This window comes from Astatotilapia calliptera, chromosome 17, assembly GCF_964374335.1.
Source record: "Astatotilapia calliptera chromosome 17, fAstCal68.1, whole genome shotgun sequence".
Classification (NCBI taxonomy): domain Eukaryota; kingdom Metazoa; phylum Chordata; class Actinopteri; order Cichliformes; family Cichlidae; genus Astatotilapia; species Astatotilapia calliptera.
In genome coordinates, this window is record NC_137438.1 from 28,529,396 (window position 1) to 28,555,927 (window position 26,532).

General features: G+C 38.8%; 1 protein-coding gene across 2 annotated transcripts in view; it reads right to left on the bottom strand.

Annotated features, from left to right (window-relative positions):
* Nucleotides 1–26,532, bottom strand: part of cacna2d1a (calcium channel, voltage-dependent, alpha 2/delta subunit 1a) — a 96,400-nt gene that overhangs the window by 16,337 nt on the left and 53,531 nt on the right. For both annotated transcript variants that reach the window (XM_026146521.2, XM_026146519.2), the window contains exons 8-27: nucleotides 25,657–25,726; nucleotides 24,869–24,919; nucleotides 22,181–22,280; nucleotides 16,714–16,872; nucleotides 16,024–16,128; nucleotides 15,849–15,927; nucleotides 14,454–14,503; nucleotides 14,225–14,314; nucleotides 13,119–13,181; nucleotides 12,341–12,424; nucleotides 12,142–12,216; nucleotides 11,436–11,507; nucleotides 11,167–11,238; nucleotides 11,003–11,064; nucleotides 10,577–10,653; nucleotides 5,687–5,747; nucleotides 5,502–5,599; nucleotides 3,665–3,749; nucleotides 3,452–3,514; nucleotides 1,300–1,409 (exon numbers count right to left, since the gene is read on the bottom strand). In XM_026146521.2, coding sequence (XP_026002306.2) covers nucleotides 1,300–1,409; nucleotides 3,452–3,514; nucleotides 3,665–3,749; nucleotides 5,502–5,599; nucleotides 5,687–5,747; nucleotides 10,577–10,653; nucleotides 11,003–11,064; nucleotides 11,167–11,238; nucleotides 11,436–11,507; nucleotides 12,142–12,216; nucleotides 12,341–12,424; nucleotides 13,119–13,181; nucleotides 14,225–14,314; nucleotides 14,454–14,503; nucleotides 15,849–15,927; nucleotides 16,024–16,128; nucleotides 16,714–16,872; nucleotides 22,181–22,280; nucleotides 24,869–24,919; nucleotides 25,657–25,726 — 1,626 coding nt within the window. The remainder of the gene's footprint in view (nucleotides 1–1,299; nucleotides 1,410–3,451; nucleotides 3,515–3,664; nucleotides 3,750–5,501; nucleotides 5,600–5,686; nucleotides 5,748–10,576; nucleotides 10,654–11,002; nucleotides 11,065–11,166; nucleotides 11,239–11,435; nucleotides 11,508–12,141; nucleotides 12,217–12,340; nucleotides 12,425–13,118; nucleotides 13,182–14,224; nucleotides 14,315–14,453; nucleotides 14,504–15,848; nucleotides 15,928–16,023; nucleotides 16,129–16,713; nucleotides 16,873–22,180; nucleotides 22,281–24,868; nucleotides 24,920–25,656; nucleotides 25,727–26,532) is intronic.

Genomic DNA, 26,532 nt, shown 5'->3' on the forward strand with positions numbered 1-26,532 from the left:
GAGCTTGGAAAGAAAAGCGTCTGGACTTCTTTAAGTTGCTTGAAGACGTTTCACTTCTCATCCGAGAAGCTTCTTCATTTCTATGATCAAATGGTGGAGAGTCCCAGATTTAAGCCCTGTGGGAGTGTCCCCACAAGAGGGACATGGACCCCCTAATGATCCTCTACCTAATCACACGAGCTAAGGTGTGAAAACGGGTGTGGGTCACAATCAGCCAAGCTTTCGGGTGAACTGATTGTGAGACCTTTCCCCACCCCATCATGTGATTTCCTGAAGTCAAAAGGCCCGGGATGTGAGTGGGAGTTAAAGCGTCTGGGAAGGGATCTCAGAACTGGATTATAGATGGCAGACAGTTGTTGTCGTAAACCACTGCCTCTGTTCAAAGAGGGCCGTTCACAGTGGACATAGATGGCTTTGTTCACTCCTCTTTCAAACCATCTGTCTTCTCTGTCCATAATGTCAACATTGGTTTCCTAGAAAGAGTGACCTTTGTCCTTTAGATGGAGATGGACTGCCGAGTCTTGTCCCGTCGAGGTGGCTCTTCTATGTTGTACTTTCTCAGACGAGACGTGAAATGTCTTCAAGCAACTTAAAGAAGTCCAGACGCTTTTCTTTCCAAGCTCCTTGGACTATCATGACCTAGATGACAGAGAACCTTCACAGACAATTCACAAAATTGTTACTGCTGTCCCCTCACCCACTACACTCAACTTTCTTTTAAACTGTCCATTTGATGCTCCTTTAGTGACTCATTCATACAACTGTATGGTTTACTGTATAAAAACACTGTATACTACTGAAGCGCTTTTGACTTCAGAAAAAATAAGTTAGTTACTGAGTGTGACTCTAAGTTAGAATCACAATCTGAGCACAAGAGAACCAGATCTGATCACAATACATTGTAACCATTTAGTTCTGTGAAGGTGAAAGTCAAGACAAAGGTGAGAACTGAGGTAAAGGCTCAAGCCTTGTTGTGGGTTTATTTCCCACAAGCCCCCGATAGAGAGATTTAACAGCTAATTATTTAGAGCTCAGACAGTGTCTGCCTCTTTATAGCTTGACACTGATATGTTTGTGAACACTGAACTGTGTTGAACACCCTGGTGACTGCGTTGTAGCCAGTCATTCTTTAGCTTACTTTGCAGGTTGTACGGCATTGCACAAATATGTTACACAGTGACGTGGAGTAGTAACGGACGAGCTGGATCTTCAAAGAGGCTTTCTAGGTATTTTAGCCAAAGTTGTCTTTGGGAGAGAATAACTCTTAGGTGATGACACAACCGAGTAGCTGTTACTCACAAATATTTTCGAATACAGTTGGAGTGAAGATGTACAGATCGTTGTCCAAACTTCGCTTGTAGAAGCTTAAATCATACGTCTCCGCTTGTCCAGTCCAGTCCAGGCCATTACTGTAAAAATAAAGACGAGTGCATTCAAATATTACCAATCTAATACTACCACGACCACATTTTTGACTCTAATATCTATAGATCTAATTCTAACTGCAGTTCTTTGTTTATCACGCTCACATTTAATAACAGTAATAATAAAATGTATTTATAGAGCACCTTTCAAAAATCAAAAACAAGATAGGAAACAAATAGCAATAAAATATTTAAAGAAGAGATAAAGATGAAACAGTATTAGGGGAATGCTGGTAGCAGGAGAAGATTAAAAAGCGAGAAGAAAATAAAAAAAACAGGTAAATTAAAAACAAATTTTAAACATTTGCTAAGAAGAGATGATAGCGATTATTTCTGTCTTATCCATGTTTAGCTGCAGGAAGTTCTGTGCCATCTAGCATTCAATATATTGGATATAAAATTAGTTAATTAACTTGATGACTGCCTTTAGTGTTAAAGAGATGTAAAGCTTTGTGTCATCTGCATAGCAGTGAAAACACTGTGCCTACAGATAACCTGTCCCAGGGGTAATATGCATAAAGAAATCAGAAGTGGTCCAAGGACAGAGCCTTGCGGTACCCCACAGACCAGAGTTGCCAATGACTTACCCTATCCGGATGATCTGATATCCTCGTGTTGGTGATGTTCCCAGACCATCATGAAAAAGTTGTTCCAGGTTCAACATTGCAAGTGACCAATCACATTGTTGTGACGTTATTCTTTTGCGCGCCAAGCCATTCGTGCATTTATGCAATTCCAATGTTGCAAGGACAATATCAATTCTGCTTACTGTTTATTAAAGGGTTACGGTTAGGGTTAGGGTCAGGGTCCGTTGATCGGCGGACAGAGGCGGTTTCTCGCAGCTTAAGTACAGTTTTTGGTTTTACGCCGGTTTTTCCCGAAGTCGCAAAAGTATGACGTCACAACATTCTGATTGGTCACTTGCAATGTTGATCCTGGAACAACATTTAGTATGATGATCTGGGAACAACACCAACACGAGGATATCAGATCGTGCTACCCTATCCTGTAAGTAAGAATAAAACTTCCTTAAAACTGAACCTGAAATGATTCAGTAAAATACAGGTTTTACCAGAATGGGAAGCAACCCATAAATCACTCATCACTCTGAAGGGTGCTAAATGAAAGCAAACAATTCTTCAGCAACAATCCTTGAGAAAAAAATAGATTGGACTCTCTCTCTCTCTCTCTAGTATACCTTTTGTCCTCTCTCTCTCTGTTCTGTTTCCCCTCATCCCCAACCGAAGAAGAGTTTTTTTTCTTCCTACTGTCACCATCCGTTTGATTATTGGGATTTTCTAAAAGCTCTTTACAGTTTCATGATCTCCATCGTATCCTAAACAACAGACGGGATGTTGAGTTCTAGTCATGTGACTTATATAGTAAGATGCCACTTTTTTGACTCCACTATCGTTGATAGGAGCGATATAGGGATGGAGACAAAGTTCTAAATTTATTTGTCAAGCTATTGCTCGACCTTTACTCAAGGTGTATGAACTAACTGGATATTGACTTTTCTGTGGGATCACTCTAGAAGTTTAGGTAGCTAGAGGAGGGGCAGAATACTGTAGCTGGACTTTCTCACAGAAAAGGACCAGTTAAGATGGCTGGAATGCTTCTATGTAGAGGTATTCTAGACATGTTTTGCTGGTAGGATCCCCAGGGAAACCCCAGAACTTGCTGGAGGAACTAAATATCCAATCTGGCCTGGGAAAGCCTTGGCAATCCCCAGGAGAAGCTGGGTCAAGCACCTAGGGACCAAAGTATAAGGTCCAATGGGCCACTTTCCTCAGCTTATACCACCATCACCCACTGACATACAGCAGTAAATGGATATACATTTATATCCAAACATACATAACAAATCTGACTTTATGCCATAACCACTAAAAATCAAGCACTACATTGGTAAGTTGGTGCTCTATAAGCAGACCACATCATAATACTTTATCAGATAATCCTAAACATACTACATATTTCTTCCCATGATCCTAAATCAACCCTGCCCTTGATCATCTAAGAAATACCTTGTGGGGTAGACTCGTGTGATCCCTCCTTCAGTCGCAACATATCTGGACATGACACCGTTTCTGACAAGCAGAGTAAAATAAAGCTGTAAAGCATACCGTTACAAAAACTGGAATGTGCTTTATCTTTGACATTAACTGAAATACTTGAACCACCTGTGTTCAATTTTTTCCACCTGGTCATTCTTTACCAAATACCGGTGCTTCACTTACATCGGATCGTTTTCTTTCCATATCTTGATTAGATCGGAGGTGATGCCAGCATCGAGGAGCAATCGGTTCACCAAATCCACATTGCCTAAACAGCAAAACAGAATTTTGAGCCTCAGTATTTTACCTTTGGAATAATATGCGAGTGAGTCGGTAGACTTCTGTTAGGCATCAGTCTTGTCTCATCTCAATAAGCTGATGTTGCACTTTAGAAAATTATGTGGAATAAAAACAAAAGAAAACTGTGGAGCATTAATAGAGAGTAACCACAAACTCTGCTGTGAGAAAAACAGAAATACTGTCAGAAACAAAAACATGCTTGGAAATATTTTAACATTTGCATCACATTTTATGTATCCAGAACCAAATCACTAACTGAGAGAAGGGAACAAGATTAAACTGAGATATTACCAAAATCACAAACACCTAAAAAGATCCAAATGGAAACAAAGCTGAAAAAATAAAGCTGAAGCAATGTCACAAATGAAAATTTTCAGAACAAATATTACTCTTTGAAGAAAAGAGTGTCTTAAAATCAGAAACAGATAAAAAGTATTAAAGCACTGTAGGAATGAAACACGCATTTTCATGCACACGCCTCCTTCTCTGGGGTAGGTGGTAGGGTAGCACAGGTGTTACCAAAAAAACCCATTTTGCGGTCTTCTGTGAAAAACCACATGACAAAGGTAACATATGATACAAGCTGCTCGTCCATTTCTTTTTTTGTTGCTATGCCCGCCTCTTTGAACCCACAGGCGACCCTCTTCAGTCCATTAACATCGAGGCTCGTCGGTGCACCCCCTCCACCTCCTCCAACCTTTATGACACACCACACACACATCAGAGAAAACAGCTGGTGTAACACTTTATTTCCCTCCTACTCCACCTTCCCTCTCTGTGCAGTGTTTTTCATTAGAGATTCTTTATTGGAGGCAGCCCAGGAATTCCTAATGTACTTCAACTTCTTCGCCACTGCAGTGGCTTAACCAAGTAAAGCGTGTAACGATGCTCAAACCCCCAACAGTCCACATGGGCCTCCTCTCTCTCTCCTTCTCTGCTCTCTATGGACTCCATTAAACTGGCAGCTAATAATGGTGAAAGTAATATTTCAATTGGGTGAAAAGTTTTATTGGATTGATCCTGTTGAGATGTTTGAAGTAAGTTATTAAATGCACACCATCAAATTATACCAAGGAACACAATATAGGAGCTTTTATAAATATCAGGGGACCTTTTGGTTTACTCAGCCCCCCCCCCCAAAAAAAGAGTGATCCATATCAATGAGCGCATGTAAGAAATGGCAAGGATGTTAATGCATTGGTCAGATGTTAGGGAAAAGGTCCACTGGTCCCTGATTTGTGTTTTATTGCTCCGCTCACGCTCTCGGCTTGACGTGTCCTGCTCTTTCTCACAAACACAGAGTAATTGGATGAGGTCGAGCGGCTATAGGTGGGGTGTGGAAGGCATATTGCTATCGAATACTGTGTGTGTGTGTGTGTGTGTCACATCTAAGCCGACGTGCCTCACACATGTGCAGTCAGGCGTGTGATGGTCAGACTTTTAGAGTTAGCATCAAATGGGTAACACGAACGGAGGGGTTCAACATTACAAAGCTTTGCCTAGTCAGGCACACCAAACCATCCAGCCAGACCTGTACTTCACTGGAAAGAGAGACTTCTGGGAGTATGTTTGGGTTGGCACTCTTCCAGTAAAAAAATAAAATTATTTTTTCATGTACACCTACTATAACAAACAGTGCTCACATCATAACCATAGGCACCAAGAACATGCAAAATGGACAAAAATTGTGGTAAATATTTCTTCATTTTTTGATACTTACACATGGGGTTGTTTGGAGTCTTCCTGTCAATGTAATCGTTAAACCTCTTGAGGAACTCTGTGTTGTTGGCGTCAGGCTTTAAGTCCTTGCAGTAATCTCTGTTGGCAATGGAACAATTCTCCAGTCATACTGAGTAAAAGTTATGTTAGAAGTAACTTTATAAAAAGTTGTCTGTGCCTTCTTACCTCGGTGCAATCAGTGTGTAGCCATATTCATCAAACTTGTCAGCCATGAGGCTTTCAGAAACTGCGATAAGTATAAAGTAATATGAGTTTTCCCCAATAAAGGTTCAAAATTAGGTTCAGAATAGACAAGTTAATAAGAGTCACTATATTGAGATTGAGATGAGATGTTCCATCTGAGCGAGACTGATACCTCAAAAAGGTGAAAAAATTATTATAACCTTCTTCCTTATTTCATATGTTTTGAATATTTTTCACGTTTACATGTTTCAGGTCATAATACAAATTTTAGACTAAAATAAATAACCAGAGAAATTACAAAATGCAGTTTTTAAATGATGACTTCCATTACGAAGGGGTAAAAGCTATCCAAATCTACCTGGCTATATGTGAAAAAGGAATTGCCCCTCTTATTAAACATGAATTAACTGTGATTGACTAAATTTACCAAAATTTAAAAAAAAGCATCTTGATGATCCTCACGAGTTTTGATAAAATATTATTTGAAATGAAGAGATTACGTGCAGCAAAACTAACACAGCATTTCAAGGGGTTCTAGGAGTGCTTTGCTGTTCACGACCTGCACAGGTTGCAGTAATGGAATGATGAATTCTGCTCTCTACCAGAAAATCATGAAGGAGGCATTTTTTCCCATGAAACTCAGGCACACTTGAGTCATGCAACACAGCAATGACCCAAAGCACACCAGCAAGTCCACCTCTGAATGACTAAAAAGAAATTAATTAATTAATTTAAAAAAATGAAGGTTTGGGAGTGGCCTAGTCAAAGTTCAGACTTGTAGCAGAAGCACTTCATTATAGTTCTCGTTGTCAAAGGTGGCACAACCAGTTATTAGGTTTAGGTGGCGGCTACTTTTTCCACTTTTTTTAGGTTTGCTTTTTTCCCTTAAAAACTGCATTTTGTATTTATTTATCAGGTTATCTTGTTTTAAATGTATTAAACGATCTAAAACCCTGTATGTCTTGGCAATGAGAGATAACAGGTCTCTTAAAAAAAGTCCCCACAATGAGAAGGTTGTGGGTATGTCAATGAAGACAGTCACAAGTTTGATCATCCGCAGTCTGTTTTCTCTTTGGTAGCTTTCCATTTTCCTTATTCCCCTGACTTTGTTTACATTTGGTATTTTAATTTATTTTAAGTTTGTAACTAAAAACTCCTTGGTTAGGTTTAAGGTAAATGTTGTAATTTGTGTTGAAATATGTCCCTTCAAAACACTGCATGCTGAAACACGTTTAGACTTTCTTTAAATACGAGAAATTGCTGCGAAGCGTCACAATTGAGAAGCTTATCTGATTATCGTCTATGTTGAGTCACAGCTCAGTTTCCAAGGAACATACTTTTTGCATCTGTCAGGACACCAGCAGCATCGACACAAACACACCATTTGGTGTTCTGGTAATGATAAGGGGCTGCGATAACTCGTACAGCTAGACTAACTGAGGCAAAAGTTGTGTTTACAGACCGCAAAGATTCAAATTTTGCACAAACAGGTGAAAATCAGGTATAAAGGCAAAAATAAAAATACACCAGAACAGACTTGGCCAGATGTGCCGTATAAAAGACCGCTAAGACTCGGAACCAGAAGGAGAGAGATGAAAGTAAAGGAAAAAATACTTGCCATTTTTCCCTGGAGTGGAAAAAATCCCAGCAGAGACAAAGTGAATGAACAAGCGAATCATCCCCCAGGGAGGTAAAGACGAGAGGGAAAAGAAAGGGGAAAGAAAAGACAGGGTAAAACCACAGGGGTCAAAGGTGACAATATTTTATTCACAGAACGAGTCCTGAATAGAAATATTGCATTTCGAACTAAAGGTTTTTAGCCCTTTGGATGCAAATGGAGACAGCGCTGATGGACAACACAAAGAGAGGCTTAAAATGCGGTTTCTAAAGTTAGGTTTGATATGTGTTTTTAGCGTTAGGATTAGCATTCTTCTGGCGATGTGGTTTTTCTTTTATATTCAGTCACTGCTTACTAATCCCACAAAGTATCCAGTAATGATGGATAGCAGAGAGATTTGGGAAATGAGGAATTAATTTACTTTTTGGGCTTTTAAATAAAAAATGTAATAAAAACCCTTGGCTTGTTTTGTGAGCTTCTTTAAAATGCTAAATTCATTCATAGTAACTCTGGATTTCAGCATAAATCGATCTCTCATACACAAACAAGAAATAAAAATCTGCACCGACTTAACAAATGCGTGATAAATAGATGAGGGAATTGGGAGATTATGGTTTGGACTTGAACTGTGTTTTTAAACTGACATTTACAGTGCTCTGACTCTCTGAAAAGGAATAAAGCAGACAAGCCAGGCTTCAGTTTCAGAGATTAACGATGTTCTGCTGAGACTTTTGGATTCGATGCCTGCAAACAAGACAAAACTGATGACAAAGCACACAGAAGGGCAGACAGAAGAGGCGAGGCTTAGTGTGTTCAGAAGTATCCTGTCTTTCATTAGGAGTTATTTAACAAGGTTGTAAAAATCAAAGTGAGTCAAAAAGGAGAAAAGTGAGGAAAACAAAGACTCACACTAACTCATGTTCGGGGTACAGACTCACAGCTTTCTCCTTTATGGTTTCACCTTTAAATAATGCAAACATCCTGTCCTCTGTTCTTCCTGCTACAGTAGGTTAGTGCCAAAACCACATCTGAGGGCCATTGGAACAGGTGGGGGGTTAAATACACACTTGCACACACAGACCCGCACACACTGTCTGCGCCGCACTGTGGGTCCACATTGCATGCGAAGCACTGCTTCTCAGAGCAAATAGCAGCTTGATTCAGTGTCACAGAACTGTCATTATTAATCAGAAACCAGCATACGAAGGAAAACAGATCATTAGAACAAAATGCTTCCGTCTTTGTGAGTCCGCCGCATCAGACAGAGTGAACCAAAGGAAAAGACATTACATCCAAAGTCTGCCGGTGATAAGAGAATACAAAGAATACAGGGGCTGTGAGGCAAAAAACAGGAGGAGAATACTTGCCCAAAAACGCTGCAGGGGTCCAACACACCAGGAATGGTCAAGAGTTGAAGAAGGCAGGAGAACGTAAGAAGGGAGGACAGTGAAAAGATGAGGAGAGGAAAGAGGGAATTGGGAAAAGAGAGCCGGAAAGGAAGTAAGCCAACAGGGTTTACACAATATTTTATTCAAAGGGAAATTGAATAAGAATATTGTTCTACGAAAGTGCCCAACAGTTTAAGTAATCAGTTTGTGGAAAGCACAAAGGGGCAGTTTAACAAACGTTATGATATGTGGCAAAAATCTGTTCATTCAGTCATCTTATAAAAGCTTCATTTGATTTGTCTTGAGGAACAAAATGGTTTTTACATTTACATTTAAAGTGGAGCTCTTATTGTCATTACCATATTTCTATTAGTTGACTCTATTGAAGAAGCTTTGCATGAATTACAACTGAAAGAATTCTTATTTATGGTCCTTTTACCTCACATTTAGACTTGGTGGAGCTCCTCAGTTAATCTATTCCCTTTCCTTCTCTGTAACTTAATCTGATTGGCTGCTGCTTAAAAAACAGAAGGTTTAAACAGCAGGTGGGTGGGGCTTCAATGCTCAGAGTTACAGTTGCAGTGCACCTGTGACCATTTTTAATATGACCATTCTCTTTTATAGATCCTGAGGCTTGTAGGGATTAACCTTCACACACTGACTTGATCATTAAACTGATCATGGGCAGGTTCTTCTTTCATGGATAAACACATTAAAAAAAAACTTTTTAAGAAAAAAAACAACAACACATTTTTAAGTGTGTGTGCACACTAATTTCAAACTGAATTTTCACACTAACAGCATCACACTTCAGCACAAAAGCAACTCTGCATTAATTTAATTTGTTAGAATCAAGCTAAATTTGTTCTATTCTGAACTATTGCAATCAAAAACTAATCACTGTAATGAAAAAGAAATCAACTGTTATAACTTTAAAACTTTCAGCCAATACCAAAATCTCATATGTTACAAAAAGCCCTTCCAAGAGACATTTTCAAACTGTCCACATGTATGATTATTGAAAGGTGATGAAATATAACAGACTGCCAGAATCCAGCAGGCTTTGTGTCTTTCCTGAAATAAGAAGTGTGCTGTGGTGGCCTAGAAGTCTTAAAATGTGCTTTGACCAGTATGACTGTAAGGTTTATGTAATATATGCAAAATCAAAAGTAATATTGCATTTACAAGATCCACAAATGTCCACTGAATGCAGACTCTAACCAGGCATGGCTCCAACCTAGCTGCAATGAATATAGACACACAATAAAAATGTCCTTTGAGTAACACTATAAGTCAATGACATCTTTTACTAGTGGGAACAAACAGATCTTAAAAGGGACATGACGACAATGCCACACATATGGACGCTCTGATCTGGTGTATATCATCTCACGACTGAGCACAAATGTATAAATACCCTCTTGGTAACACACACGGGCAGGCTCACACACGCTGAGGTATTTGGCTTTAAATGAAGTGATGAGTACTATATGTGCCAAACGGGACACTTGAGCCTCTCGTCCCGCTTGTCTGGTGACAAAAACTTTGAACACCACCACAACTGAACATGGGTTTTGCAATAGATACACAAGTGACAAGTGCAGGAAAGGAGAGAGCATGTAAATGAATTATCTGTATATATATTATCTCTGTGTGAGCAAATATGGGGTGTGCTATAAGTGATGAATAGGAACTATAACAAGACACACAAGTGTTTTTTAGCCCTTACATGGAGAGCATTGATGTCACTGGAGAATATTAACAGTCATTTTCCACCCACTGCCATGTATTTACTGTCTGTATATATAAATGAGTGGAAAACCTTGAATTGCAAAAGAGACTGAACTGATTTAGTGTGGCACTTACATTTAGCCTGGGTGATTGTGTCGCCAATTGTTGCACGGATGTAATGCATGCTGTACTCGGGCAGGACTAGGGCCAGGCTGCGAGAGGACAAATGATAAAAACATGACATTTTGCTTTGGAAAAAAAATCCTCAGTCTTCCACCACAAATCTTTCAGCAAGGCTTGCAAAGTATTTTTAGCAGGAAGCATAATTTACCAGTTCACATGCAGTAAGCTGCGCAGACACTAGCCACTCTGGTTTTCCAAAAGTTTATTCCAAATTGTGTCTGGATATTGCCCTTACCACAGATCATTTTTAATGAGCACAAAACAGAATTATGACTATGTAAAGTACGAATGCAAAACATGCACGAGGTTTAAAAAGCCTACCATCTGCATGCACCAAATCTACCGTCGCCGAAATCATATTCAAAATATTTTGCGTACCTGTAGTCAGTCCCCTTCACCGGCGCAAAGGTGTACATCCTCTGACCTCGATCGATGTAACGCTTTAGGCAAGAATATTATGACTATATATATATATATATATATGTGTATAAGCTGACAAAATGACCAAATTATCATGATCACGCATCATCAAATAAAATTACCTTATCTGTTGATTTCAGCAGTGTAGATATAGTCGCACTTCCTGTTTCACCTTGAATCATTTGCTTTCTTATCTGTTGACCAAACATTACAAATAAATGATACTATAGTGACACGTCACTTATTAGGACTCATTTGATAGATGTCCAGGGGGCCAGATTGGAGTCTTTTTGGATCCAGGCCATATATTTGGCAACCTTGTATTACAGTTTATCTGATTTTGATGTGACCTCCTGCAATTATAGGAGTCAGAGAAATGTGTTTTTCAAACCTGCACTTTGATGTCATCCTCGATCTCTGCATCTAGGAAATCCAGTGTTACAGGTTCATGAAACTTGGCGGTCTGCGCAGAAATGCGAGCAATTAGTGTTGCGTACCAAAAATGTTGGCAGGGGGAAAAAAAGAAAAAAAAGAAAAAAGGAGAGACTAGTAATCATCTCTTACTGATGTATTTCCAAGAAACTATTTTGATATTTTGCAGTCTTATTATGAAATAATTTGCTGTAATCATCTGTAATCAATTTGTGCATACAACATTTACAAGAAAATGCATATCTCAATGCCGCCCGTGTTGCCTCGCTTCAACAAACACCATCCTGGAGCCATATGGCTGACTTGTGTATAATAAACAACTAAAGTCAGCCAAATAACGCAGTCAGTGTAGAAATCCAAGAAAACATCCCATTGGCAACAGAAATGACTATAGCAGACTGGTAAGCAAAGAAAAAAAAAAAAGAAACATCTCACATCTGATACACAGAAACACAACCTTTCTGCAAAGGTCCATCCTGCAACATGATTGCTAAAACTCAACATAAGTGATCCCACAGGCTGCAAAACCATAACAATAAGCCTGTTGATAATCAGGAATGCCATTTTTCATGACTGTTTGACTGGCGTTATGACCATCTAATGGTTTTTAACGTAAGAAGCAAATCTTTGGAGAAACAAATCAATTTTTCACAAGTTCTGCCTACCTGTGGGTTCAGATTAGGATGAAGCAACACGTATCCATTTGGATCGATGGCAAAGTAGTAGCCATTTGGACCAAACTAGAAGAAAAAAAGAACAGAGGAGCAAATGTCTGTGTGAAAGAGGACTGCAACTAATAATCAAATGTAATATCTACCCTATTAATACACAGGATCTGTGTGTCTTTATTTGTGTTGCCCTTACAGTGTACTGAGGAGTCAGTCTCCTGATATCATCCAGGGACACATCTATCGCCATAACCCCCAAGATAAGCTGGTTTTGAGGTTTCTAAGAGAAAGCCATAAGAAAGAACAGTTTAAAAAAAATCACTGCAAGAACTCCTACTTTATATCCTGCTGCTCTTTTTGGATGAGTCAAGTCCCTTTGTGCATTCTGAACAATTTCAAGGAAATGGGGTGCAACAGAAATCTGGACAGTTTAATTCCCAATAGTGTCACGTGTTGCAATGAGTCACTGACAAGGCATTTCCAGGCTTGTTTTCAGTCACAGTGGAGGTAAGCCCGAGTCCTTCGAGGTAGACATGTGACCTCATCTTGAAGCACTTAGCTACCGGATCATTTCTCACTCTGATCTGCAGTTTTGATCTCATTTTGATTTCTGTTTTACGACATGCTAGATTCTCTTCTTGTGGCGAGCTTCGGGGGACCACCGCATCAACAGAGGATGTAAGTTAGAGCCACAAGAGAGCAGAGGATAAAAGTAAAGGATGAGACTGTAATTGTATGTTTACTTTTTGGTCTGGTAAACTTTATGGAGTATCCAAAAACCACAGACTTAAATCCTCTCATGGGGTCAAAGTGTCAGGCATACAGTACATTTATTTTGTGAGTCAAATGCAACAAAGAAGGATGTAAAAGAACACAGAATGAATAAGTTAAGGCACAAAACAAAAGCAGGCGAGAATGATTTAAGTGATTTTTAAAAAATGGTAACATAGGAGTCCAACAGTGGTTCTGGATACCTTTGAGCCTATGCCGGTTTTGTTGAAGACAGGCAGCGTTCCAGTGATTACCAGGCCAAGCTCCTGCAAGGTTAAACAGGCACAGTTTAAACACAAGTCGCTCCCAGGTGTAAACAAAAGCAATCTCATAATTCTAATCTCAGGTTCACACCATGATATGCTTTACATACAGGAAATTTATTGGTGCTAGTGGTTAACACATAAGCCAAAGAAGTAAACAGGAAAAGCAGTCGGCATAAAAAATAAAATCTCTCAAATCAAACATGTGGAGGTACCCACTGTGGTGACCCCTTTTGATTAAAGGAGTAGGTCAAGGTAGACTTTAATCATGCTAAACGGCATGTCTCACCAATCTCACTGATGTTTGCTGTATGTCTGGGGGCATACCTTTACAACCACATTGACTGTTGTGTCAGGTGTTCAAATGAAACCCAGCTTATTTGATTTTAGATTAAGGTAATTTGGAATTGTATTTACACCTACACAAAAATCAGACACAATATGAGAGACAGAAACAGATGCTCTCAGAAGATTAATGCTTAGTGGTGTCTAACGCAGTCTTAGCATATGATATCAATGCCTTACTGCACGTCATTTTCTGTTTTTGTGCAATTTTGTAACTTGTATGTCAATTTTGTATGCATTTTATATGATCCCTTTTTTTATACTGCTTTAATGACTAGATGTCAGATAAAATCCAGGATGTCTCCAGTAATAAAAGACAGATATTTCCAGCGCTGACATGAGGTCAATACTGTTCCAAACACTGACAGTATCCAAACCAGTTGGCTGACTTTATCAGTATTCTTATCTGAATTTCAACTGGGAAGTAAATCTTAATGACTTAACGACCATGATCTTCTTTATTTTATTATATTTTCTTTTTTAGCAAATAATGTTTCGCAAACACTACTTCAGCAGAGTTCGGCTGAGCAGGATGACACCACCATGTTTAGTATAACTAAATAAAACGTACTTATCTGAAATTCTTCAGAAGACATAAAACAGATTTCTTCTAATTCCAGAGCTCTACACAAGCACAGAGTCTCTGCTTCCACACTCTTTCAATGTAATGCAATGCATTTTGGTTACAACACTTAACATACCAAAGCATCCAGGTAGACGTTAGTCCACTGAACCTGCTTGGCCTTTTGTTTAGCTTTAACCATAGGCCTGCCCAGAACATCCAGGTACTCCTGCCAAGAGGATGAAGGGAAGAATATTACTTTTGAACCTGCACACGAGGCATTCTACCACAAGAGGGCACAGCACACAAGTGGTTAAGTAAGTGAAGTGGGACTTTGACATGAAAGACGTGACTGAATGTGTATTTACCTGAGTATTTAGCCGAATGGCACCTATAGATGGGATCTCATAGTAATAACCTAAGGAAGAAAAATATTTTTTAAATTTTATAAACAAAAAACGAACACCCCCCCCCCAAGAAAAGAAAAACGTATTGATATTGAACAGCAAAAAAACATGTTAATAATCATCCTCACTCCAGATGCTGTGTAAACGCTAAAATTTACCACTTTATCATCTAGTCTCCACCTGGTCGCAATTACCTACAATTAGCCTCACTGACTAGTACTGGGTTGGACTTTTCCTTCATAACTGCCTTAAATGTTTGTGGCATGGGTTGAAGAAGGAACTGGAAAATGTTTTAAGGCAGACTGACATGATAGCATCGCACAGATGCTGCAGATTTGTCAGCTGCAAAACCATGATGTGACTCATCCATTCCACCTTCCCAGTCCCAAAAGTCCTTTTATTTGAATGATCTGTGGTGATTCCGGAGGCCATCTGAGCTCAATGTCGTGTTCAAGAAACCAGTTTGAGATTATATGAGCTGCTGGAAGCGCCCATCAGAAGATGGGTACACTGGTTACTAGTAATTGATATGATCAACATCAATATGCAGGTAAGTTATGACATTTAAACCATGATCAGCTGATACTAAGGGGCACAAAGTATGCCAAGAAATGATCCCCCACACCATTAGCAGCTGATACAAGTTAAGGTGGATCCATGCTTATATGTTACTTAAATTCTGACTCTATCATTTGAATAGCAGCAGAAACTGAGACTGATAAAACTCGGCAGCGTTTTTCAAGTCTTCTATTGTCATATTTTGTGAACTATCACATCAGTTCTGTGTTTTTAAACCACAGAACTGCTGCTCTCTGAATATTTTCTCTTTTTCAGATCGTTGTCTGTAAACTGCAGAGATGGCTGCCATAGGTGAGAAGTTTCTTCTGCTCTGTATTTGTATGCACACTTGTGTCGCTCTGCCTGCCTTCTTCCTGCGATCATCATCATGGAACCTTCAGTCACTCACATACCAGGCTGATCAGAAGGTTGGTAGTTAAATTCCTGGCTGCTCCATGCTGCATACCAAATATCCTTGGGCAAGAAAATAACCCAGAGTTGTTCTCCAGCTCATTCATCAGATTATGAATGTAGCGATTGGTAGATAGGTATGTCAAGTATGTTGATTTTCCTGCCATGTGATTTGCTGATTAGATATTTGTGTTAAACAGGTGTAGCTAATAAAGGGGGCAGTGAGAGTATGCATTTAAAACCTTGTTGTTACAATAAAAATATGTTATTTACAAAGGTGTTACAATGGTACCTATAGAATACATTTTATACTACAGAGGAAAATTCAGGTGAATGAAACAAACGTGTCACAAGCTCTCTAAACCTCCAACGGACCCTGTAATGTACCTTTATTGTTGCAGGCCATCGACTGTATCGGCGCCTTGTCGTAGTTGTGTTTACCTACTGAAAATGTAAAGACACGCACCTACGAGGAAAAGACGAAGCAATCAAATCAAATATTCTAAAAGGCTCATTCTGGTATTTCACTCTGAACATTGTAAAAGACTTTTTACAGGCTTACGTTTTTTTGTGGGTTTTCAAGTTGAAAGATCTTCTCTGCTCTATCCTCTCCGCCATCAGTGAAAAGCATAATAATCTTGTTACAGTTGGCCCTTGAGTAATTCATCTAACGGAAACAAGGAGATGGAAATAAAACGAACCACTATTTAACCAAGGATAAATAAAAACAGCCAAAAGAAGACGATGAAAAAAAGAATTCAACTTGCTGCTACTGTTAAAAAAGATGAAGAGGAATTAAACGGCAGCTCTGATACTAATAAAATCAAACCTGCAATATCTGAAACAACCAGAGGAGGTCGACACATACCCAGTATTCAGGAGAAGCCCACTGGGATTGAGTTGTTAGTGTGTCCTACAGTGTTTGCTGTCATTATTCTTACAATTATTATTGAGCACTGTTTAAGGAACAATAGTGTATAATGCAATTTAACGCAAAAAGCTCAATGCATCAACCAAGTATAACCCTAAACCAGGGGTGTCCAACTCCAGGCCTTGAGTGCCACTGTCCTGCAGGTTTAAACTGATTCAAATGGCTAAATGACCTCCTGAACATGTCTTGAAGTTCTCCAGAGCCCTGGTAATGAACTAATCATTTGATTCAGGTGTGTTAACCCAAGGTGATATCTAAAACCTGCAGGACACCGGCACTCGAGGCCTGGAGTTGCCTACCCCTGCCCTAGACACACGTTACCTGTTTAAGCTGTTCAAAGGCCGTCTCAAAGCCAGCTGTGTAATTGGTGCTGAGATTCGCAGTGATGTTCTCCACAGCGTTTTTCAGTATCTTCTTGTTCCTTACATTAGCCTGCACAAGGTTCCCAAAGCACGACACATTCTTGGCGACATTTTGGAACTGGAGGGAAAAGGTAAGGAGGGATGACGGGAAGTGCAGGGAAGACACTTACACATATTTTCTATTAAATATGTGGCTCCCCCCCCTTCATTGCAGAACCATGTAAAGACGCTTCAACATTCAGGATAAAAAGATTAAAGCGATTCCATTTGAAACAATATACAGTAATTACTGACATATGTCACTTGTGTGAAATGAAATCAGTTTTAATCAAATCTGGACTGACCGAAGGGAGCTATAGGAAAAGAAGAATTGGAAGGAGAGCAGGTAAGGGCATGAAACGAGTGGCATAAGGAGGTAAAAACAAAACAACAACAAAAGCTTTATTATGAAGGAATTATTTGCTTGAAGCAGAAATCACATTAAAAGGTTAAATTACATTTACACAGATTCACACGTGAAGTATCTTCATGTTAATATTGGTGAATAGTTAATGTGGAGGAACAGATGGAACTCAGTCAATTAATGCACACACCTACCCGCCACGTGCACATGCACACATATAATCACACATACACAGAGCACGGACTTTGGTACATGGCTCATTAATGCCAAACATCTGTTTTGGACTCGAGTGCACCCCTCCAATCATGATCAAGTTCAACACTGGCACAAAAACAAACACTGAAACTTGCGCAAATACGAAAGAGGTGCAAAATAAATTCTGCTTTTTCTGTCATTTCAGCACTTTTATGTAAATCTATAAGTAGAATAGTATGAAAAAGTGTTTGTCCCCTTCCTGATCACCTAGTGTTTTGCATATGTTTCAGATCATCAAACAAATTTTAATATTAGACAAAGATAACCCGAGTAATATAATATAAAATGCAGCTTTTTAAATGATGATTTCATTGATTAGGAAAAAAGGTTCTCCAAACCTGCCTTGTCCTCTGTGAAAAAGTAATTGGCCCTCTTGTTAAATCATGTGATTAACCACATTTTTTGGAAAGCTGAGTTCAGTTTCACTAAACAATCAAGAAATCACTTAAATAGAACCCGTCTGAAAAAGTTAAGCAGGCTCAAAAAGCAACAAATCCCGCAACGATCTAAAGAAACGCCTGAGAAACAAAGTCACTGATATCTGTCAGTCTGGAAAGGGTTGCAAAGGGTTACAAATGTCTATGGCAGATTCTAAGGCAGTAAACCACGCTGAGAGCCATTATACACAAATGGAGACAACTTGGAACAGTGGTGAACCTTCCCAGGATTGGTCGGCCTACCAAAATTACTCCAAAAGCACATCGATGACTCATCCAGGAGGTCACAAAACAACTCAGGACAACATTAACGAGCCGCAGGTTTCACATGTCTCAGTTAAGGTCAGAGTTCATAATCCAACAATAAGAAAGAGACTGGCCAAAAATAGTGAAAACCACTGCTGGCCAAAAGAGCATAGGATCGTCTCACGTTTGCCAAAAAACATCTTAAAGATTCCCAAGACATCTGGAAAAATATTCTGTGGACTAACGAGACAAAAGTTAAACTTTTAGGAAGGTCTGAGTCCCGTTATATCTGGCATAAAAGTAACACAGCATTTCAGAAAAGGAACTTCATAACAACAGTAAAATATGGTTGTGGTAGTGTGATGGTTTGGGGTCGTTTTGCCTGAGGACCTGGAAGACATGCTGTCGTCATTGGAACCATGAATTCTGCTGTGTACCAAAACTACTGCTGTCTACTAATGTGGCAATGATGAGTGGGACAAAATTCCTTCACAGTGCTCCAAAAGACTCATCGCTAGTCATTGCGAATGCTTGATTGCAGTTGTTGCTGCTAAGGGTTGTCCAACCAGTTATTAGGTTTAGGGGGCAATCACTTTTTCACACAGGGCCATGTAAGTTTGGATTTTCTTCACCCTTAATAATAAATTAAGAAACGGCACTTTGTGTTTACTTATGCTATCTTTGTCTAATATTTAAATTTGTCTGATGATCTGAAACATTTAAGATTGACAAACATACAAAAAAAACTGGAAATCAGCAAGGGGGCAAACACTTTTTCTCACCACTCTCTCTCTAGCAGAAAACAGGCTTGAACAACATGGAAATAATGGAAATAATAATTCTATTTACGTAGAAACATTTCAATCTGAGACAAAACGGAACAAAAACCAGGCAAATGACAAATTCTGTTATGCTTTTAGAACACTCGAGGCTTGCAGCTTGCAGTATCTGTTTCCAAATATTCAACATGTTGGCAGAAGTTTCAGGGCATATGCTGCCAAGACATTCATCCTCAAAGACACATGCCTACACACATGCACATGTACAAACTTCCTTCATCTAACTAATAATAAAGACCTGAAAATATCATAGAAACAGCAATAAAAAGCCACCAGCCTTGATACCTTGAAAATAAAGAAATAAACTTGTAATTGAACATAAGAAAATTTCAACTTTTTTACAATCTTGTTTCAGTTGACAGAGGTTTGATGGCATTAGGTTATGTACAGCTCTCCTAAGGCCCCACCACAGCACTTCAGTCAGGTTGAGGTCTGGGCTTTGATTGGGGCATTGGAACAGCTTCACTCATATTGACTTGATTCATAATTTTTTTGTGCTGCTGTGGAAAGAATTATTATCCTGTTGCATGATCCAGCTTTGAATACTTTGGTATACAAGGGAGGTCATGGTTGAGTCCTAGACATTAAGATGTCCAAGTCCTGTGGCTGCAAACGAATCCCAAATCATCACCCCTCCATCACCATGCTTGTTTGTTTTTTGCCATACATTATAGCCAAACAGCTCCACTTAATTCTTATCTGTCCAAAAGACAAACTGCTGAAAGATCTGCTTTTATTGAGGTGGTTACACTTGCAGATCAATTATTCAAGAGCATTTGATTAGTGGCTCATGGCTGCTACTTAACCTCTTAAAGCCTAAGGAAGCAGTAAGGGTATATCTAGTTTGTCACAAGACTCCTTTGCAAAATCTCCTTTTTACATGGCATTAAGTAGAAACAACAAATTAAATACATACAGAATAAAGATAATGTTAAACTAGTGACTGACAGATAAAGCACATACAGCATACCAAACAGATGGATGGATGCATTTTAAGATTGTTACTTATTGAATTAACAGGAATTTTCAACTCTAAAATAACTGAGAAGCCTTTGGTTTGCTGGTTTGGTTCCACTTTCCTTCCAGTTATTTAAAAAAAATACTTTCTCCTTTCAAGAAAGCTTTCCGTTAATCTACTAGAAAATTATGAACTATATGAAATAAGAGAGTCCAAGTATAAGGCATACATGTTCCATTATAAATGGTTAGATGGCAACTAGCTGTCAGCCATATAGAATTTGGTCAGAAAGGTGTGTGATGTGAGGCAACACCCTTGGTCGCCATGGCAACATTCTGGGAAAGCCAACTTGAAAAATCGATTAGACTTGCACATGTCAAATTTTTAAGCTTCAAAATGCAGTCTACAGTTTACAAACTTCGCTGGATTTGATCAATATACCTATTACACTTGAGCCTTATTTCATTAACTTCAAGGGCCTTTCTACTTAGCTGATATGACAGCCCCAAACCAAATGTTCAGCTGAAACCGCTGGTTTATTAGGGGAAGTGGAAGAAAATGTAATTAATGTTTAATATGGAAAGAAAACTGAAACATAATGGGTATTTCCTACTGTTAGAAGAATGTGAAGGAAAAGCAAAGATAACAATGCGGATAAAGGAGATTTTAGACAGGACCAGAAGACTTCTGTGCCTAAGCAAGTGGAGCAATTCATTCGACTGCAGCAGAGATGCTTGATCCCAGGCAACCAATCTGTAGTATAAATGCTACTCTTATAAACCCAGGTGATTTATGTCCACGCTGAACATAGAACACATTCAAACTTAAGTATGTGATGTGAAACTAAGTACCTGCGTACCTCTTAATGCATGGACTTGTAAGGAAGAAGCTTACATTACATCCAGTCTCTGGTTTGCTTAGTCCAGCTGAAAGCTATCTGGGCCCTATCAGGACAAAATCTTGCCAAAGCTAAACACAAGCTGTGTTTTAGCTGTCCCCACACAGGCATAGAAATGGGTTATCGATCACTCAGAGTTAAATAAAGAAATTCTCTGGTCAAGCTCTGTTATCTTTAATGAATCATCATCATAAACAGCACAGGTAGGTCCCACCTTTGACACCTACAGTAATCACTTCTATCTGAATAACAAACTGTTACAGTCGGAGTTACAATAAGCCAGGCTCAGATACTGAGACACAGTCTGACACTTCACAACTTATATACTAACTTTATAATTCTGCATCTGGATTTATGCCATTTATACAACAACAGACTAATAGAGTTCCACTGTTTGTGTGAAAGACCGATGCTTGAGAAAAACATGGCTCAAATGCTTTCTGGCTGAAACAATCTTTTGCAATTTTCTAGTTACTTTCTTTGGATTTGATTTTGGATATTTTCTCCTTCACACAAAAAGATCTACAGAGAGATGTCTCTAGAGCGCATTCCTCTACATCACAAAAGATATTAGCTCACTACATACACCAAGGGACAGACAAAAACTGCGTTTGAGGGTTGCCTTTAAGTAGCCCTGCCACAAAGGGTCCAAATGAAGTTAGGGTGTTTGCATTTAAGCCCTTATCACAGCTAATATAATTGTCTCCAATATCTCTTTGGGACTACTCAAATTCTTTCAGCTGGGGGACATTATTAGTATAACCCTTTTCAACTGTGTTATTTTTCTTTCCACAAGTAATATCTGTAGGAGGAAGAAAAGCTTTAACTGACCAGGCGATGGAGCTCTAAATGATGATGGATGAATATTTCCCCTATCCCCATGGCAGTAAAGCTTTGATGCCTGAGAGTCCTACCGTATTTCAATTGGGCAGTCGGGCAATTTCCACTACATGCCTCTGATTCAAAGTGAAATAAAAAAGAAAAGAAAAAAAAGCATACTTTGATTCATCAAACTTATCCTGTGGCCTTTTGCGGCTCGCCCAAGCTGTGTTTTGTGTTGTCACATATAAAATACTAAATAAATATACACACATACACACACCATATGTGTCAGATAAATGAGCTTACAAGCATGCATGCATCCACGCACGAATGCAGCCACAATGAAGATCTATCCATGTGTCGTCCATGAAATTACTAGAAAGGCCGCTGCCATGTTTAGACCAATGACTCGATCCAGGCCAAGGCTGCTTAAACAGCCAAGCCACCGCATTAACAAGAAGTCCGCATTCAGATTCATCACCGCGCTTGCCTGGAAATTCATTCATTCATTCATTCATTCTGAACAGACAGATGATGAGATCAAAGCATTAGCTGTGTGAGTACTCACAGAAACCACGTTCACAAAGTCATCATCCGAGAGGGTCTCCAGCATCTTGCTGACAGATATTTTGATGAGTTTGAGCGTGAGCCCCGACACGCTGCCGCTCCTGAAGATCAAAAACGGAAACAAACTTTGTCTTAGTTACGATATCTATCAGAATAATCAAGTATTAGAAATTCATCTTCTATTTTGTAAAAGGGGCAGTAAAATGTTCTTTTAACATAACTTCATGTTTCCAGACAGTGGAAAAATGTCAGTCTTAGTTTTGCTGGATCTCAGTGCAGCATTTGATACAGTTGACCACAACATATTACTCAAACGACGGGAGAACTGGGCAGGTCTTTCAGGAACTGTACTAAACTGGTTCAAAACATACTTAGAGAACAGGAAATACTTTGTATCAATAGGTAACTTCACATCTGAGCAGACAAGTATCACATGTGGAGTTCCCCAAGGTTCCATCTTGGGACCCCTTCTGTTTGACATTTACATGCTCCCACTGGCACAGATTATAAAGAACAACAAAATAAACTATCACAGCTATGCAGATGACACACAAATATATATCACAATGTCACCAGGAGACCGAGGCCCTGTACAGGCTCTTGGTAAATGCATTGAGGAAATTAATGACTGGTTGTGCCACAATTTTCTCCAGCTAAACAAAAACAAAACTGAGGTAATAGTCTTTGATGCCAAAGAAAAACGATTACAGGTCACTAGAGAACTTCAATCTATACATCTAAAAACCACAAACCAGGCGAGAAATCTGGGTGTAGTGATGGATGCAGACCTAAACTTAGAAAAACACATTAAGACAATAACAAAGTCAGCTTACTATAACCTCAAGAATATTTCAAGGATAAAAGATCTGATGTCTCAACAGGACCTGGAAAAACTAGTCCATGCATTCATCTTTAGTAGGCTTGATTACTGTAACAGCATCTTTACAGGTCTACCTAAAAAAATCAGTCAGACAACTACAGCTCATTCAGAACTCTGCTGCTCGAGTCCTCACTAAGACCAAAAAAGTGGACCACATCAGTCCAGCTCTGAGGTCTTTATACTGGCTGCCTGTCCGTCAGAGGATAGACTTTAAAGTTCCGATGCTGGTCTATAAAACTCTGAATGGTTTAGGACCAAAATACATCAGTGACCTCCTGACCCAGTATGAACCTTCCAGATCCCTCAGGTCATCTGGATCCGGTCTTTTATCAATCAGTTCCCAGAGTCAGAACCAGACACGGAGAAGCTGCATTCAGTTTTTATGCTCCTTATATCTGGAACAAACTCCCAGAAAGCCTCAGATCAGCTGAAACACTCAGTTTATTTAAATCCAGGTTGAAGACTCACCTATTCTCAGCTGCATTTGAATAAAGCACCAAATCCACACTTTTAAGCTTAAATTTCAAAACTTATATTTTAACTACTGATTTTATCTACTGTTCTGATTTTATCTACTTTTTTTTAAAATCAATTTTAAATCATGCTTTTTATTGTTTTTGTTTTTTAATGTCTTTGTAAAGCACTTTGAATCACCTTGTTGCTGAATTGTGATATATAAATAAACTTGCCTTGCCTTGAAAGACTCTTTTAATGAACCTCTATTCCTTTCACAATAATCTTACGTGCACCAGGCAGCTGAGAAGTCGCAAGGTTTCACAAATATGAATATCTTTGATGACAAACCTGATAACATTTTTTTAACTTTACTACCACCTGTCAGCACTAAGCAGAGATGTCAAACAATGTGACTTTATGTTTGTGTGACATTAAATAAAGTGCATTTGAAATCCTTGAGTCATATCACAATAAATAATTTTCGCACTCTGTAAGTCAACAGAACTTAAATAACTTACACTTTGTTTACGTTTTTAATTGCTGTGAACATTAGGATAAAATGAATAACAAAATATCTGTGTCAGCAATGTCCAACATCTCTTCCCAAAACAAAAATGGAGCCTATAATGTATAAGCAAATAATAAAACTGCTTCTTCTAAGCAACAGACTAAAGGAGGACAGAACTGGAAAAATCAAGGTGGCGTTCATTTAATGTGGTTTTCAATAAAGCATAGTGATGACAGCTTTTAATGAGCCTCATTAATCTTATATGTGCCAATTACCAGAGCTGTGTTAAGAGTTGCAAGTGTACAAATTTAGTTCAGTTCTTCATTCATCATATTTTGCAGTTATTTAGCCCTAGAGCAGGATTATGACCGTCTCTAATAATGAACATTCACCTGAGTGGATAATATCACTTTGGCATCAGAAGCAGTAACACAATTACACAATCTTGATAGTGCTACGCATTTGTTTTAAGGTAATGAAAATGGAGAATCGATAATGCAGAAAAAAAACAATAACAATAATATATATATTTTTTAAAGTTACGCAATAGAGGATTACCTTGAATTGGGAAATCAAAAACATAACATGTGTGTTCCTGGAAAATCCTATGTAGTTCTGTAATATGGAAACTTTAAAGCATAAATCTCAGGAGAAAATAACTGGACTGTGAACATCGAGGTTGCTCAGTTCACTGGCTGCTCTTTCTTTGTCATTGTCACATGCGAGTACATCGCAGCAGCGCCCAGCGGGATGAGGCCAGTCAGAGGGTTAGCATCAGGGCCTTCTGGCACACCAAAGAAAATAAAAGCTGACTGTAATGGATGAATCATAAGGTCGTCACTCACGCATCCACCAGGATCAGCATGTCCTTGGGTGAGGCCGCCCCCTGGATGTACCTGGTGAGTAATAGCAGACACACATACATAGGTTGTGGCTACTAAGCACATACAGATATATATGTGCACAAAGAAGTGGAAAAACACACATGCACAAAGGAACAGTCAGTAACTGTAATGCAGAAAGGCTATTTTTAAAATGCAAAGCACAAAGACAGAGGCACATATTAGTTTTGAGGCTGTACATTTGAAATCTTCTCACATTCACCTTTTGTGAGCAAGAAAGCAAAAACTTACTAACTTACATCAATTGCTTTGCATTTCAAATCAATCTGAACTTTGTAATAGTTAATTACATGTCTGCTCTCATTTCTTTAATAAGCAAACAGTTGGTTGTCTTTGTTAGAGTGCTCAGATGCTAACAGGCTGTCTGAAGCTAATGAAATTTAATAACATGTTTAAAAGTGTACTGGTGGCTTCCAGCCAGATTTTAATAATTTTCAGGCAACTAATTAAGCTTTTGTATTGCTACCCTTTGATCTGCAGTGGCTTAATCATCATAGTCCTCTGATGTGTTTGTTTAAATTAGTTTTGCTTTTGGCAACAGATGTGAATGTGATTGTTTTAAACTATGCGTGCATGCAGATGCTCTTATGACAAACCGTGTAATGAAACATGCAAATACAGTTATTATAATAAATGTTTCACATGACAACTGCTCAAAAACACCAGATAAATATGGAAGCTCGATGACAGTAAGGCACAAAAACCTCACCACACTGAGTAGATGCACCTACCATGGTCGTCTGCGCACATCGTAGAGGTCGATCTTATTCTGGGATTTGCTTAGGTCCATCCATGGGGATGCTGAAATTTTGACAAAAGGAAAAAACATGGTTATTTAGATTTAGACCTTAAAAAAGTACATTTACACCGATAACTGACATTTTCGCTTAATAGGACTTTCTTACCTATAAAATTACATTCCATTTTAAACTTTGCCTCAAGGGGCACACTTTAAAACACAAGTCTTCAGAGCCTTTAGCAGACAACTTGTCTGTCACTCTTAAAAACTTCAAAACCGCTTTAGCTAAACCTGTAAAACTGAGTACTAAAACATATATACACTATATGGACAAAAGCACTGAGTCACATTACACCTGCAGGACCTGACGCCTATGGACACTCATGCCATTAAGCTTGTGGTGCACAATTTTTGGGCTGATGCTAATGCCAGAGTAGATTTGAAAATGCATTTACTGAGAAAGCAGAGAATACACCTGTGGTCATGGATGTACCTGGAAAATTTAATAATGTTGATGGGTGAATGTAAAGGGTTAGGGTGAAAACTCCTGAATTCAACAATCAAAAGGTGTTGCCCATTACTTTTGTCTTTACAGTGCATCTTCTTTTTAGTATTGTACACAATCGAAAATGTAAGACTTCCTCAAGTCTTGTCACTGTGACATTGCCAGAGGAGTCTTACTGTGATAAAACAGCAAAGTCTTATAATATTGGTATGTTTTATGCTCCTGGTGCTTGGTCCTTGTGTGACTCTGTCTTTTGCTATGGATTCCCTAATGATAAACTCTTCCTTAGACTACAAAAGAGGATTTGAATGATTCAAAATCAATCTGTGCTTTTACAAAAACTGTGAACTTATTAACATTACC